This window comes from Triticum aestivum, chromosome 1B (assembly GCF_018294505.1).
Source record: "Triticum aestivum cultivar Chinese Spring chromosome 1B, IWGSC CS RefSeq v2.1, whole genome shotgun sequence".
Lineage (NCBI taxonomy): Eukaryota > Viridiplantae > Streptophyta > Magnoliopsida > Poales > Poaceae > Triticum > Triticum aestivum.
Window position 1 is genome coordinate 414,604,570 of NC_057795.1, and position 16,305 is coordinate 414,620,874.

A 16,305-nucleotide genomic window follows, 5' to 3' on the forward strand; every position below is an offset into this window, starting at 1 on the left:
TTTGTTCACCCAATCACTTTTTTTCCGAGGGGGTTCACCCAGTCACTCGTGTGCACGGCTACTTAACCTCACAAACACGGGCCAGACCCAATACGACACACACAAGTGGGCTATGCTATTTCATTGGGCTTACATGGACGAGAGCTGCTCCTTAGCAAACGCTTGCTAATGATTGAAGTGCATAACTAATATGCATGGCTTCATGCTTAGGAAAATTAGGTTGCATGCAAAAAAAGTAACTTATGATTAACATGCATAGGTGTTGACATGACATGACTACATGCTTATAAAAATTAGGTAGCGGGTCATAGCTATTTGGGAATAGAGAATTTGATTGTTGTTAATTATGGAATTCCAGACAGTCGAGACTATCCTAGCCTAAGTATAGGAGGTTGTTAGATGAAAAAATTGGCCTGAACAGCCCCTGACAAATGGAGGCGGAATGGGGCATATACTGGAGATGCACTTGGTCCCTCCGTTCCAAAATTATTAGGGTTTTAGGTTTGTTCAAAATCAAATTTCATTAAATTTTACCAAATTTATATAAAAATATATCAACATCTATAGTAAAAAAATGTTTCATTAGATTCATTATGAACTACATATTTCTATTATATATATTTGATGGTGTGGATCTTAGTGGCTTTTTTGTAGGTTTGGTCAAACCTGAAAAGCTTTGTCTTGCAATAATCCTAGAATTTCAATTACTCCGTCGTGGTGATAAAAACGTCTTATAAAAGTTGGTAGAGGAAGTATTTTGGAGCAGAATGGACCACATAGTCAGCGGGTTTCATGGGTATAAGGAAATATTATCTCTATATAGTATAGTATAATTCATGGTACATACATACAAGTGGAAAGCCAAGATAGGCTTTTTCCCCCAAAAAAGAAGAAACTAAGATAGTGCTTTTGTGAACACAAGCAAGGCGGTCGACTTCATGGGGCATTAGAGATCAAGAAGACTCAACTGCAAAACAACGTTTGGTCCAGACAAGTGCTGCATCATGCTCAATGAAACATGTGCTGATATCCACATGGTCAATTCTCTCTGGCCTCCTTTTGCGTCTGTGTGTTCTTTCAGTCTTCACCTGAACAGTTGTGATGTGTACATCGTGGCTGCGAGAAAGGCTGCCAGGAAGGTTTTTTGAACAACCATATTCACCTATAACATATATAGTAGAAAACACAAAAGCATTAAACAACGATATGTCTTTCAAGAACTAACGAAGTTAAATAAATTAAAAGGGAGCAATGAAGTGAGATATAATCAATCACCTTGCACCACACAGAAAACAATCGCATCAGGGATCTTGTCTTTGTCAGCACAATCCAAGCACATCCTTTCAGCGTCCCAACCCCTGCGCTCTGACAACTGCCACGAGAACTGCAAGAGGACGGGCTCTCCAAGCTCCTTGCCATCATCTTGCTGATCAACCAGCTCATACGCGAGAATGCCCCCCATTGTGCATGTGTAGATGAAACCATCAACAAACACAGATCTCCCGTTCAACACTTGGGCTCCGCACGAAGCAGAAGCATGCCGCACAATGCTCCATCTCTCGGAACGCAGATCGAACATAAGGATCGAACCTGTGCCGGCCTCGGAAACCACGAAGGAATTGTCACCCAGGACCGCATATCCCGAAAGGTCAACCTTCCCGTTCAGAGCAAGATATTCGTCTGCGAGGTGCCTGCAACGCACCCATTTGGATCCATCGTGGTAGGAAACACCGAGAGTCTCGCTCAGAGCGACAATCCTGTTACCAACTTCAAGAACCATAGAGAAAGGGTCAGGAGCGGGAGGCTCCGTGCATGGAAACAGCTTGGACTCCTCAGTTGGACCGTATGCATCTATGCCATCTTGTGTGTTAGAGACAACATATGCGTTGGAGCTGCGACTGCTGAAGACGAGGTGCCACGGGGGAGACCGATACCGAACAAGGTAATGATCGTCAGTGTTGTAAGATAAGACCAGAGCATGCTTTTGCGTGAGAAGTTTGTCATGAGATCCCACCCTTCCGTTCTCTATTTTGGCAACATACACAATTGTCTGGAATTGAGCTTCGCAAATAATATATAGGTCCTTATTGATCTGGACAGCTGGGTCCTCAGGAGGCTCCTCAAACTCGTAATGTCCCGGTTTTACAGATAGAAAATTGCTGCACAATATGTCATTTAGGACATTAATATGTTGCCCAAAATGCTTAGAATAAAGCGAGTGTAACTATATTTGAAGTATGTAAGCTTGGTTAAAATAAATAAGGAGACTTTGGGAGATTGAAACCTGCAACAATCAAGCATCTTGGAGGATTCTATGACGGGAGAGCTGGTTGGATACTCCAGCATTGCAGGCGGCATGGCATTCTGGTCCTCATACTCCCTAGTTGACATGTGACAAGAAAGATCAGAAACAATATTGTATATTGTGCTCCCTTCGACCGGCTCTAGAAAAATTAAAGGTCTATAAATCTTTTGGGAAGTTAGACAGCACATACTTTGGCCATGTTTGTGGGAAAAATCATCAAGTAACTACAATACTTACTACATACAATATGAAAACAAATTTATTATGTGTCTAATGATATATGAATCTCATACAATTTGGTATCATAGCTCTTGATAGTTTTTCCTAAATATTTGGGTCCAAACTTTGCATCGTTTCACTTCAGACATTTTTTTTTAAAACGAGACCAATCAGAACTAGCCCCTGATGGCATATTTTGATAGAAGAAACAAGCTGAGCACCACGGGAGAGTCGAAACTCGAACCCGGTTGGGCAGCGTGCGCTCCCGCACTGCTGACCAACAGAGCGACGCTCCGTTCTCACTTGAGACAAATTTTATATGCCTTCTTTTTAGTGGAAGTAGTAATAAGTAACTAACTTAGTAATGCAAACAAACACAATGATGAGAAAACAAATAATGCATTAATGAACTTACTGTAGGAAGCAGAATTCATGGGTTGGTAGTCCAACAGAGAGCACATCCAAGCGGCGGCAGGTGGAATGCAGTATATCGATGCCTTTCTGCCGAGCGCTGGTTGGTCTAACTCTGAAGGTGGAGATGATGGCGTGCAGATGGTCACAGGAGCAGTGGCGCTCCACGCTGATCCAGACGGAGCACATGAGTCGGCCGCCCAGGTGCGTGAGGAAACCATAGCCTTCATCGTAGAAAGGACAGACAGAGTCGACAATGGTAGGCGGCTCCAGCTTGAGCTTTCTTCGCTGATCCTCCTGGTCCTGGTAATAGCGCAGCTTGTAGGCATAGACGCGATTGTCACGGAGGAAGTAGACGGCACCATCATCATCTGTATCATCATCTCCTTGTATGTATACACCAGGGCCCAGGATGGGGACGTAGACCGTCTGTGTGTTCTCGGAGGTGGTGACCACGGTCCAGGTGCAATCGGAGCAATTGAAGGTTAAGAAGACGCCCTGAGCTGGTCGCAGCGACACCAAGATGGTGTCGTCCGGGAGAACGGCGCATCCCTGCAAGAAGTCGCCATTCCACAGTTTGGTCATTTGGCTCTTGTAGTGGAAGGGGAAGGTGTCCCCGGCCTGCTCCCACCGGTCAGCGTCCTTGCGGAAGCGTTGCATCCCGAGGACGCACTTGCCTACATACTCCAAATAGACGTATGGAGCCCAGAGGTGGCCGGCGGCCGAGACGGGGCGGCAATGCGTGCAAGTGTCCTGCGGCAGGCGAGGCAGCTCGGACATGGTGGCGGCTTCGTGGGCCAGCCGCAGCTGCTGGGCTCGTGGGGTCGCCGAGTTCTTGCCCGGATCCAGGTGCTCAGAGAAGAGGCATAGCGAGCGGCCGTCGGGAGTCAGCGCGGCGGTAGCGCTGGCGATGCCGCTGCAGCCCTTGGTGGTTTCGACGGTGCACAGGGTGTCGAGGGCATCCTCGCTCCGGCCGAGGATTCGACCGGATCGCGCGACGCGGAACCGGTGCAGGCCCAGGACACTGTCTTCGGAGATCATAGGGATGGATGCGGAGAGGAAGCCGACGAGCAGCGACCAGGCGGGGCTGTCATCCGCGCCAGCCGGGATGCAGACGTAGTCTCTGCCGGGGGCGACGCGCGGGATCCGGGGAGAGCAGAGACGACGCCAGCAGCAGACGCATCGGTACAGGGTGCAGGCGCTGGCCTCCTCCATGTCGGCTGACTGACCCTTGGTTGTTTGGATACGGGATTTATAGATGTGCCTTAGCAAAACCGGGATTTATACCAAACCTGTCTCCACTATTTACGTTTAGGATTCTAACTACCGAAAACTATGTTTGGTTGGGCCAACCAAAATCTCAGGATAAGGAAAACTTGGTTTCCCGCAAACCAGGAAAACGAGTATTTGGGAAAACGTCCATAAACCAAAGCTACGCCTGTGGGTAACGTCCAGGTATGCCTGTTACGTCAAGGTCAGCCTGTGTGTGGGTAGCGTCCAGGTATGCCTGTTACGTCAAGGTCAGCCATTCCAGGTGATGTGGCTACTGCTTCTTGGCGAGGACAAGAGCAGTGTTTCTCTTGTGACCATGGCGTGCTCCGCGCCGCTGCGGCGGCCGTGTATGTGGGGTTGATGGCGGTGGCGGCGCCGTCGAAGACAAGGTTGTGGCCGCTGACGGCCCGAGCGTCCTGGCCTGGTCGGACGTGAAGAACAGCGTGGCCTGCGCCCCTTCGACCACGCGCAACACCTTCCCATGTAGCAGCGTCTCCGTCATGGCCTCCATCTCCTCGGCTCTCAGTGGCGTGCGCCCGAGCTCACCGGCGGCCGCGCGCACGATGCCAGGCAGCGCCCCGCGTGTCGATGGACATGACGTGGTCGAGCACGCCCAGCTCTATGTATGTCCGTGATGGGCCCGTCGGCCCGTCGAGAGCAGCACGAACTGTGCAGTGGTCGGCATCCTGGGCGCGGTGCCTCCACTCGGACCTCCTCACCTCTCACATGAACGGCTTGGGATCTTTCTCAAGGTTGAGGATGACCCGAAAGACATGTCTAAACAAAGAATATTCTATAAACCAGTTTTAATAAAACAGCAACTTAAAACGGGTTTTTCCTACTCTGAAAACTGGTTTTGCAAAAACATGCTCCAAATACTAGTAGTTATTCAAACAACCACAGGCATGATAATAAATAAAATACATGTGAGGGAGAGGATTGGAGCACAAGACATGGTTGTTTAAGCCTATTTTATCTCTACATTTATTTCTACCTCTAACTTAAACTCTCTTACTTCTAAAACCGTTCATCTTTTTCACGATAGATAGACAGACCTGATAGCAGTGGCCGACAAGTACTGTATGGTGGTGATGCCAGCCACCTGGGGCCTGAGTGGCACAGTTCAGGAGTAGAGCGCTGGAGTTGCAGAGGGCATGGAATGACCTGAGGAAATGCATGGATTTGATGGGACCAGGTCATTCAAGTGCTTTAGATGGCCAATCGTCCGATTATATCAGAATACCTAGGAGTTCATCAACAAATGGTTCATCGTTCTTAAAGTATCGCCATGGTAGCTTAGATTTAGGGAGTGTCTATCCGACACTTTAGACTGTTTTCAACTGAAAAACAGTAGAGGCTATAGCCATTCATTCACAGAAATAGAGGTGCACTGAACTCAGAAAAAACCTGCCACTTCCCACCCATTTGGCACGAGTATGCTACTGGTCCGCATTTGGTAACTAGTTCCAGTTCCAGTCTTACTTGGGCAAGCTTGTTGTACTTCTCTAGGTAAGCAAAACAATCTTGGTTACATAAATTTCAGAGATAGTGAAAGAGAGCTTGATCTACAGGACAACGAGCGAAACAAAAAAAGAAGCCTTCGTCGATGTGAAACATCATCAGTTTCAGTGTGACCAATCCTAGCTCAAGATCATCATACAGAAATCTTCCAAGCCATACTTTGATATCCTTCCATGAGAACAGGACTTGATAATAAACCTAGTGAGAACAAGATTGTTGAAAAATGATGGTAAAACACCCAATAAAGGCGGCAAAGTCTGATGATATGAGACAATTTACTTTGATGGTAATATGGAAGGCAGTGTTGCACATGAGTTAAACCAAAAAAATCCAAAAGGAATCCTATTAAGAAAAGAAAACACACTAATAAGCTCAGATCAGTAAGTCAGAAAGAAAAAAAGGACTAATTTGATGTAAAAATCAGTCTGGCACTTTGTTTGAACTAGTCTACAAAGATATAGCAAGTATCACAAGTGCCACCTTCATGCAGAGATCTACAAAAATCTGAAAACCTCATGATCATCTAACACAAAGTGTGAACACCAAACTAACATCAAAATATATCCCTGTCATGGAATTAATAGATCGCACATGTAACCCCCCACAGAGACAGAAAAATGGACCCAAAAAATCAGCAATCGAGACAACATCAAACGCAAGTGCGCAACTCCCCTATACTGCTTCGTCTCGACCGACCCTCTATATCCTGGACAAGAATGAGAGACCCCACCCCTCTCTTCTGCCCCTGTCTTCCAGACACACACACATCCGGGCCTGACGGACACCGCTTTGTCCAGAAAAGCTACATGTGGTGCCATACAAAAAGGATATTTCACAAGGACAGATAAGCTGGGCAGGGAAAGATAAACGGGTCAAGAAAACCCCAGCAAAAAAGGATAGGCTTGGATCTTGGAATGACCAGACAAATGGAGTGCTGACATATAAAGAACAGCTAGCTGGGAAAAAAAATGGGAAGTGTAGATTTATACTAACATCTTACTGAAATTTTAGGATGGTAATTGAGGTCTTGGGTAGTCCGCATCAAAGCCCTGAGCATAGCGTTTGCTGAGCAGGCCAGGCACACTTTGGATCAACGCTCTGTCAATTGTATCCTCCCTTACATGATTAACCCAATTCGCCTACAAAATATGACTTAGCATATTATCACTTGAATTATTTACATTTTACTTGCAAATACAAAAATAAGGATGTATACATCTACACATGCTAGAATTTACCTCGAAAATAATCTTCGCGTGCTCCACATAATGTCTAGAGACCATATCAGCAAACATTAGCGCCCCTACGACATCATTTGAGAATGTGCGGTTTTGACAAATACTATCCAAAACAACATGATTATGAGGCTTGTTAACTCTCCAGTGAGGAGAGAATGGAATTTTGTTCAAAAAGTTTTTCATGTTCACAGATATCCTCCTTGTACTGAATGTACGATACAAAATCTGCCGTCTTCCCGGGGTAAGCAGAATGGGGTGGCCAAATATATCGTCAACAGTCCTGTATTAGAAAATATCATATTAAATAATAATAATAACTAGTTTTTCTCAAACACGCATAGAAACACATTTCATTTTCCATTAGAAGAAAAACGCCAAGAGGACGTGAGAAGTACACCCCACAAGTGCCAAAACAAGTAACTAAAAAAACAAAAGAAACTACAGAAAGCTACCAAGAAAGCTAGTGAAATAACAAAAACAGCTATGTCAACGCATAGCAGCCAGCTGGTCGTAGAGCACTGTCCAGAGGTCTAGTATGCAGTGGCAGCTTCCTGGTAGCTATTGAGCATAACTATGATCTAGTAGGCATCAACCAGATCTGACATTTCTCCAGGACTTCCAAGGTGTTTTATCTGAAGGGCATGTGTTAACCTTGAACAGTTTCAGGTTGGGAGTGCAAAGAACCGGTTCCGTGTTGCTCATCATATGTTTCAAGCGGGCTTTGCAGCTTGGAAAAAAGGCAATGAGAATGAGCCTAATTTCCTATTGCATGTGCATAGCCTTAATACTGGTGACAAAGACCCATCTTACAGGCTGTCACAAGAACCACACATGTTTATAATATGCTCCATTAGTTAGGTGAGGTCCATTTCCTACTGTTATGCGGTCCCATAAATGCTAAATTACTCTGCTCTTTTGGTTTAGATGAAGATGACATTGCTAAAATAAGGGCATATCAAGCATTTGAACAGTTGACACTAAAGGACAATCTAGAATTAATGATACAAGGTGATAGTATTACTTTAGAAGCAGTTCTCATAGACACGAGAATGTTAGTTGGTCTTTCTTCTTTTTTGCGGAAACATGATGTTTGTGCTTTCTACAAAGGTATCACCTTGTTATCTGTCATGTCTGCGTCATTGACTGCTTTCAAATTATGTATTTTATTTACTTTCACAGCCTCTACACGCATGCTGGTTTATCCATGATTTCTTAACCTACGGATTCTATTTTGTCCACAATGTTAGTTCTGTGTATATAAGTATCACCCTATAATATATACTGTTTGCATCGTCTAGTAAAATATGTACACACTGAATTTCCACGGTATATGCACTTGGTTGCCATGTTTTCTCAACCTATGAACATGATTCTTTCTAACACATCACCCCTTTTTTCAAATGCCTCATTGTTCAGTTTTCCATAACTGTCTGCTGCTCTCAACTTCTGAGATGTGGAATAGCTATATGTGGACGGACTACGTGTTCATGTCAGGTGTGCCAAAATGATGAGCTTGCAGCCCACGGAGCATCATTTTTCTTGTTATGCATTTGTGTTGTATGTGTGGCCCCTGTTGACCCATGATGCCCAGGCCCATACCGGTCTAGTGGCTGGCTGACCTAGACAAGGAGCGCTCGACGCTGACTGTCTGTGTGCGCCACCAGAGCTATCGGGAGGTATGTCTCCACTTTCCACAATTCGTGTAACATAAAATAGGGCTTTTATATCCTTTGGGGAGTGACGAACTGAGGATGTGATATTTACCTTCAATATATTTTTATATAGTACATTCCAGTTACTGAATTGTGAATTGTATAAAAAAACAAAATCGCGTATCTCTCTATCTGATTAGTAGGGTTCTACTATATTAGCAAGCGACATAATTGCATTGAATAGTTAGAACCACGGTCGTAAAGAAGAAGAAAACTCGCTGCGGTCTGCAACAATATGGTGCAGCATAACTACACAAATGAACCAATCCCGCTCCATTACTAAAAATAACATAATATGAACAACGGATCATGATAATAGTCAAAACAAACCATCGGTAAATCATCATACAGATTTATGTTGCTGCAAATATGCTAAGCGCTCTAGTCTCTACTCAACATGAGAGAAAATTAACATACCTTGCCTTTTCCTTTTTAAGAAGAAGAATGAAGTCATGTAATTCTGGATTTGCCCATAGTGATGCTAGGTTATTTTCAATCAAATCTGCAAAAGCTGTGCGAAGAGGCATAACGTCAATATCTGTTTGAACTTTGCGACGGATAAGATGCGGCAGAATTTTAATTCTCCACCCTATCATGACATAGCTCGCAGGATCAGCCAAACTGTCACATGTATAGTCATTATTCCACATTTCGTCAATTGCTGCATAGGCCGTCCTGCAAAACACAAATTAGATATATAATTTCTAGCACAGGAAAAATTGTTCTCGAAAAAAAATTGGTGCATGAAAATCTAATTTAAAGGCTGAACTCCAACACTCGGTTCACCAAACTTCCAATCCTGATAATTCAGACATTGAACTTTGTAATCCATCAGTCCCAAGTGTGAGCTGTTCGGGAGACCGAGAAAAGGGTAATCCTACCAGAACATTATATCTGCTCTCACTTCTCTTAATGGTATACCTGACCTACATGTCATACTCCTCACCACAGTTCTGCTTCTGTCCAACAATCTTTGCCACAGATCAAAATATTAAAAACTAGAGACATATACTTGCCACATACAATTTGGTGGAGAAGACGAGGATGAAATCCTACTGTTAAGACAGATGCATGCTACTCCAGCAAAATATATTGCTACAGTGATTCATCATTTGGACATGCGGGGCATAGTGCCTATGCAGACTGATCGAGATGCCAGAACGTGCATGTTTCGTGTTGACGCATGCAACAAAATGAACAAGTCCCACATGGACATGTTCTTTGGAGGTCTGTATGCATGCAAGGTGAGAACTACAGCGGGAGGTAAAGAAAAAACAGGTTATCCATCTCTGCTTCCTGCAAGGTTTTCTTTAACTGTCCTTTGAAGAACTATTTAGCTGTCCTTCATAATACTGCTAGAAGTATAAGAAGATTATTTACCATACAGTAGCATTATCATACAGGCTCAACTTATTGGCTTAGCTATACTAATCATGCATTCCTGGCAAGTTGCTAAATATTACTTTACAATTCACATGAACAAAAACACACACATACAATTTCCGAAGATGATTTTATGCTTGCATTCAGTTATATTTTATCCCTCTCTAGGAATATCTTTAAATGCTAGCATGCAAAAATGTATGCATACTTCACATCTTCCTTTTTAGTTCCTTCAACTTCATCTGTGGACTTTATCCCAGAAGAATCCGACTGATGAGTCATTAGACTGTACTTTCATGATGGTGTATTTTTATGTGTGAGAAAAAAGGCTGACAGAGAAAGGTGAGAGAGATGATTTACAGGCACAGAATGAGTAAGTGGGTCCTACTACTTCTGAGATACAGGATCCCCACCGTTGGAAATCCATGCAGGAACCAAATGGACATTCGATATCCCTTTGCTGATAGGGACTGACTACACCGTCCCCTAGCACTAGCAGCACTCTTAGCTAAAAACAGCATTCACTTGAATACAGGTTTTACAAATGCAGGGCTGCCTTGACATGCTGGTAGGGAAGCTGGTCAAGAATCCCCCAGACTACACGCTTATTGTGAAGACTGGTGTGCTATGCCGCACAACACCGGTCCGGGTGGTCCTCCCCACTGGTCACATCCCTCACCGATAGGCAAAGCAGTGTCAACCGATGCAGGCATGGGAGAGATACAAGGTGACAGAGGCGTTCTCCACTCTCCCGTCACAACTGCTCGAGATGATCAAGAAAGAGCCTCGGAGCTGGCATATTACCAACAAAAACCGCTCTTTGAGACAACGGTTAATTTTGCTTCTTCATGAGGTCCCGGTAGATGGAGCTGGCAGTACACAAGCCTATAAGGAGTTTGCGACATATGGTAGTGGCCAACCAGGTGGAGGTGGCTACAGTCAAGATGAGAAGAGATAAAGGAGGTGTGAGATATGCCCTAACATGCGGATCAGTGGCCTCGATGAGAGGAGTAAGAGGCGATAGGAAATTCCAGTCGAGACCACCCTTTTCCCAATGGGTCAAGCAGCTCAATGTTGAAATTTGCTGGGTTTAGGAGGTTCAAGGTTCTAATTTCAGGGCCAAGCACATGGTTCAGGATTTAAAATGAACTTTCTAAAGCCATACATGAATTTTAAGAAGAAAAAAACACATAAAAATGAATACCTGAGCATCTGTTTTTCCTCCTTAAAGAGATACGGACCTCTTGTCTTCATATTGACATTCTGAGAAGTTAACCAATCAATGAAGGATTGATCATATGGACTGAATCCAGACACTACTTTTGGCAATTGAGGATCTGGAGGAGGAACTTGACCCTGAGGAACAACTTGAGGATTCTGATCACTCTGAGCAACGAAAATTGGTTTCAGAATACCAACGTTCTTCAAATTGAAACCCATTTTCAAGACATTCTTCATTCTAGTCAGCTCTGTGTTCTCGCTCACCAAAAAACAAGCAGGAGTCTTGCCAGTCATGGACCCTTCAAGCTTTTGTCCTACTATACTAAACGGTATATCCTCCCGTTTGTTGGCATGTAAAATATGCCCAGACTTCAGTGGCTTGCTAACATCATCAAATTCATATGCATCCACAACTACACCAGAAACTAATACATGATTCTGAATATTCACAGTTCTCTCTTGCTACAAAAAAAAATGTCACATGATTTAGTGCAACTCCAAGCTAAACATGCAACTTGTATGACCAATAAAGACAAGAACTCAATGTTCTAAGGAATAGTAACTTGTCTTTTTTTAAGGAGCCAGACGCACCTTAATTGCCTTAACAATAGCTGCCTCATCTTCCTACAAAAAAATTTACATATGTGATTTAGTGCAACTTCAAGCTAAACATGCAACTCGTATGTTCAGAAAAGACAATAACAACAACTTGTGTGTTTCTTTACGGAGACATAATGGTAAACAACTGCAGTTATCAGGTAGGATGCTTACATACGCCATTGGCCCGAGGATAATCTTGGAGGAACGGATTAGCACAGGATTGTAGAGCAGAGCCTGATAGTGAGAAACAAACGCATTACATGATATATCACTACGCATCTTTCACAACCAAACGAAGCTTCAAACATATATGCAAAAAAATCAATTAGACACCAATGTTTGTAGGAAAAAATTGTCAGGGCATGTGCAGTGCAGAAGTAACAATAAACGCGGAGAAGAATGGCAGAGTGCACAGTAAATAAAACGTGAAAAAAATTGGCAGAGTGCAGCAGTGACAACACACACGGGAAAAATGGGTTAAAGGGAGAAGCGTGGATGAGCCCTTAGCCCATTAGAGATAAGTATAGATTTAGTAAGGATATCTATTACTTAGGAAGGTTATTTAGGAAGATAGATATATGATTTGTTAAGCTAGGATTATATATATTCTTAGTCATCAAGTCAAGTCTACCAAGGTACACTATGTACCCCATATGGATTATCAATGGATGAGAATAAACTAATCCCCACCACCAGCCCTTTTCCCCTCCCATACCCAGTACCAAGGCTGGTAACCGTCACTCGGAGCAGTAACCCCAACCTTATCATGTTTATAGGTCTTAGGACAGGTACCAATCTTAGAAAGTGACAAATGCATTCTTGTAACAGCATAATGCAAACATGTCGGCAATGAAGGTGAACTTTTTAAGAAAATGAGATCTTTTATGTGGACATTAAAGATGCAAAGCAGGCCAGGATAGCTGACAGGTTCAGTCGCCAGATAGGCTCCGTTGCTTTTACCAATTTGGAAGCTCCAATCAGTGCAGAGAAGAACTCCAGCAGGATTTACAGGTAGTGCTGCAAAAGGTTCAGAAGGAATAGATTCTTGGCATGCCAACATATTTCTTATGAGGGACGGGATGTGTTGATTAATTCGTGCCTATCAAATGTTCCTCTGTATATTATGAAAATGTATTGGTTACCAGCAATGCATCAGAAAATAGACTCAAATAGGAAGAGATTTTATTGGGAAGATATCAGCAAGTTTCACATGGTGAAATGGGTAAAATTATGCAAACCTGCAGATGATGGGGCAGTTGACATTGTAGATCCAAGAGTTAGAAATTTGTGCTTGCTGAATAAATGGCTAATTAGGCTGCTAAATGATCAAGATTATATGACCTCCACATTGCTGCCAAGAAATATTTAGGTACTAGAGCTTTCTTTCAAACTGAAGACAAGGCAGCTCCCAATTCTGGAGGGATTTGCATAAGGTAAAAACTGGTTTCGGCTGAGTGATAAGCTTATAGTGAAATCTGGTGACAGACTTAGCTATTGGAGAGATCTTTGGAGGTGAGGAATGCACTTTGTGGAACAGGTTCCCTCGTATCTTCATTGTTTGTGACAAACAAGATATAACAGTGAAAGAGGTTATCATTCACAGGAACCTGACCTTCAGAAGAACTTTTTGGTGTTCTAAAAATAGCTGAGTCTATCTAAAAAAAGTGAGAGGACATTAAACTTCTACTGGATGAGGTTGTTCTAACTTCTAACTGAAGAGGAGGATAGTGTGAGCTGAGAGTTAGAGAAGTCAGGAATCTACTTATCTAAATCACTAATTCAACATGACGACTTCCGGAAATGAGGGCTTGGCACCTTTGGAGGGAACCTACCCTTTGAAGGTGAAACATTTTTTGTTGTGGCTGCCATCAAGAGAGGAATTGAAATTCTGCAGCTGATCCTTTTAGCAAGGATTGGACAGGGGAACCTTACTACAGTGGCCCATTAGAATCAACCAGAATACCAGATACATCCTTTTGCCCGTCCTTCGGCTCAATTAGTTTGGTGTTTAACTAGAGATAGCTTGGGCTGGGGTCTCCACTTCTTATTTGAGGAGTCCTATTCAGAGATGGTGGGGACAGTGGGAAGGACAAAAAAGAATACTAAACTGAATTATAGTGAATCTGATGAATAATGATGCTTCATGCCTGTTACTGGGCGAGTGGCTGGTTAGGAATGGTTTTGTCTTCAACGGCATCATTGCAGTTGTGAAAGACGCTGTGTGATAGCAAAACCTTGATTTTTCTACCAACTTAATTTTGAGCACAGAAACGAAAAGGACATCAAACACCTGTAAATATAACATCGTGACCCAGTTAAAAGCACGGCAAATTGAGGTAATGGACTGAGAATAACATATATTCAAGAACAGCTGTTCTTCCACTTTCACACCCAATCATAAAAAACGTGCAGCAAGCTAATACTTCCTTGGTAGATTTGTAATTCGTATAAGCATCTTGATATATTTAAAGAAAAATAACAAACGCTAAATATGCTCATGTCAGGACCTAAATGCAACACTCGATGTTACTCTTCCACGTCATTTTTTAGTTGTTCCATCTGAACTAAAAAAAATATGCACTGCATTTTCATGTGTTTTGTTATCTAAAGGGCTAGGGTTTATAGGATATAATAGAAGGAAGGGTGATTGCCCATTCCTTAAGAAACGCACAAAGAGAAAGATGCGTCCAAAAGAATTTATCTAGAGGGCGCAGAGTTTAGATACAAGGAACAAGGAACGGCGCTTTTCCGTATCATAAGAGAGGGCAGAAAATTAATATTCGTCTGAGAGCAGTTTAATTCAAGGTAGGAGCAAACCGACGTGAAGAGAGAACGACGGCCGCTGGGCTGGTTAGGAGCTCGAGTTGGTGAAGGCGACCTCGAGTATGCGCGATGTTCTGGAGGCGGCGTCCAGCAGCACCTTCCCGGAGCTGGCGGCGGCAGCCTAGTACTTCAGGGTGGCTACTCGATCTGGAGGAGACGGCGCGGGTTGCTTCGTGGGCGGGCCAAACCTCCGCCACCGCTCACTTCGGTTCCCCGCCGCCGCCCTCAGAATTTGGGGATTTTCGCACTTGTGTGTGTGCGCTGTGGTGTGCAGCCGCGGCCTGAAGGCGCAGTCCTGGTTTTCTACGATAGAGCAGTGCCACTCTGAGGTCTAGGCTCCGCCAAATCCGCGACCGGGCCGAACGGCTCAGGTCCGGTTGGGCCGGCTCCTAACACAAAACAAGGAGCTCGGGTTTTGGGGGATTGCGGAGCCTTCCACTGAAGATAAGTCAAATAACCGAGCGACCACGAGCGCACAGGCTGGAAACCCTAGCTTTTTTTGGGAGGTCCAGTTTTTTTTTGTTTTTTTTTTTGAGGGGTAGCTGCCAGGCCACTGGGCATTGAGCAAATGCACTGACCCCCAAATGACAAGGCCCTGATCCAGTTTGCGCATCATATATAGTGTCTAGAAGAAAATATTCAAGCCCATTAGCCAAAGCCTAACTTGGTGGCCTGCCGGTGAAAAAAGCGAAATCACTAATTGAGGAGTACTCTTCAGGGAGGTCCTATACGGTGACCTACGCGCCAGGAAGCAAGCACGCGCGTAGGGGGTTAGTTCGTGCGGACGTCGATGGGCTGGCCCATTTCGTTCGGGGAAATTTTCTTGGTACGATAAGTTCGAGCCTGCTTTATTGTTTTCAGTTCTTTCTTACCGCTTTTTCAATGTTTTTCATACTTTTTTTTTCTGTGTGTTCCTAATTGAAAGGAAAAAACAAATTGAACAAAAATGTAGAAAATTAATATCCAAAAAATGTATTGACGCTGATGTCACATACACTTTCTGTTGCTCAATATTCTAAAGCAATTGCTTTGAAAAATGTCATACAAGGAATTTGTCCACACAAAAAAGGCCATACAAGGGATCGAATAACGGCTTGATCCATTTTAGTGCTCTATAACTGTTTCGTGTTGAAAATTCTTCAAGTAGCTGTTGTACCTTGTTTACCAAACAAAAAAACAAAACTGTTTGTCGGTATATTGTAACATCGCCAAAACACATAATAAACACTTTTTAAATTTGCAAAATTAGAAAAAAAAATGAACTGAATATGCTCATAATATTGCTTGAAGATAAAGTGCTACTCCTTATACAGTTGAACATTTATATATTTTATTTTAAAGTGAACATTCTGTGCTGATCAAAACTGAAAAAAAATCAATTTCACCCATTGCGAAGGAGTTTAGGATAGTGCGGCATTCCAAAGTGTAATTGAAGGGAAATGAATATAGAAGGTAGTGAAAAACGAATAATGTTTTGACGAACAGAAAGTGATGTATCACAGATGTTTACTACAGAGTTAGAGAGCACAAAATGCATTTTCATCAAGTGGTAGTTGAAGAAAAAAGGGCCGAAATTGGTAAACTAATTGTAAACAGGACA

At 43.3% G+C, this 16,305-nt stretch overlaps 2 protein-coding genes across 8 annotated transcripts; both read right to left on the reverse strand.

Moving 5' to 3' along the window:
* Positions 1-797: 797 nt before the first annotated feature.
* On the reverse strand, positions 798-4,155 carry LOC123128027 (uncharacterized). Its single transcript, XM_044547930.1, has 4 exons — positions 2,940-4,155; positions 2,285-2,380; positions 1,276-2,159; positions 798-1,162 (listed from the first exon to the last, which is right to left on the reverse strand). The coding sequence occupies exons 1-4, from the start codon at positions 4,148-4,150 to the stop codon at positions 954-956; spliced, it is 2,400 nt and encodes a 799-aa protein (XP_044403865.1). The 5' UTR covers positions 4,151-4,155; the 3' UTR covers positions 798-953.
* Positions 3,248-15,013, reverse strand: LOC123128035 (uncharacterized). 7 transcript variants are annotated; one of them, XM_044547957.1, is made up of 8 exons: positions 14,704-15,012; positions 12,054-12,116; positions 11,874-11,906; positions 11,266-11,744; positions 9,096-9,353; positions 6,967-7,246; positions 6,722-6,867; positions 3,248-3,487 (listed from the first exon to the last, which is right to left on the reverse strand). In XM_044547957.1, exons 2-7 carry the CDS (start codon positions 12,060-12,062, stop codon positions 6,736-6,738), a joined length of 1,191 nt encoding a protein of 396 aa, XP_044403892.1. In that variant the 5' UTR covers positions 12,063-12,116; positions 14,704-15,012; the 3' UTR covers positions 3,248-3,487; positions 6,722-6,735. The 7 variants fall into 7 exon arrangements, with proteins under 7 accessions (XP_044403892.1, XP_044403907.1, XP_044403899.1 ...); XM_044547972.1 differs by having other exon boundaries at positions 3,295-3,487; positions 6,729-6,867; positions 14,704-15,013; XM_044547964.1 differs by lacking the exon at positions 3,248-3,487 and adding an exon at positions 4,163-5,371 and having other exon boundaries at positions 6,729-6,867; positions 14,704-15,013.
* Between the last annotated feature and the right edge of the window lie 1,292 nt (positions 15,014-16,305).

Coding starts and splice junctions, on each gene's coding strand:
- LOC123128027 (XM_044547930.1), bottom strand. CDS start 4,150: ATGGAGGAGGCCAGCGCCTGCACCCTGTACCGATGCGTCTGCTGCTGG. Junction 2,381..2,939: donor CATGAATTCTGCTTCCTACA/GTAAGTTCATTA, acceptor CATGTCAACTAG/GGAGTATGAGGACCAGAATG. Junction 1,163..1,275: donor TGTTTTCTGTGTGGTGCAAG/GTGATTGATTAT, acceptor TATATGTTATAG/GTGAATATGGTTGTTCAAAA.
- LOC123128035 (XM_044547957.1), bottom strand. Junction 11,745..11,873: donor CTATTGTTAAGGCAATTAAG/GTGCGTCTGGCT, acceptor TTTTTTTTGTAG/CAAGAGAGAACTGTGAATAT. Junction 9,354..11,265: donor GAGGAAAAACAGATGCTCAG/GTATTCATTTTT, acceptor TGTGTTTTGCAG/GACGGCCTATGCAGCAATTG.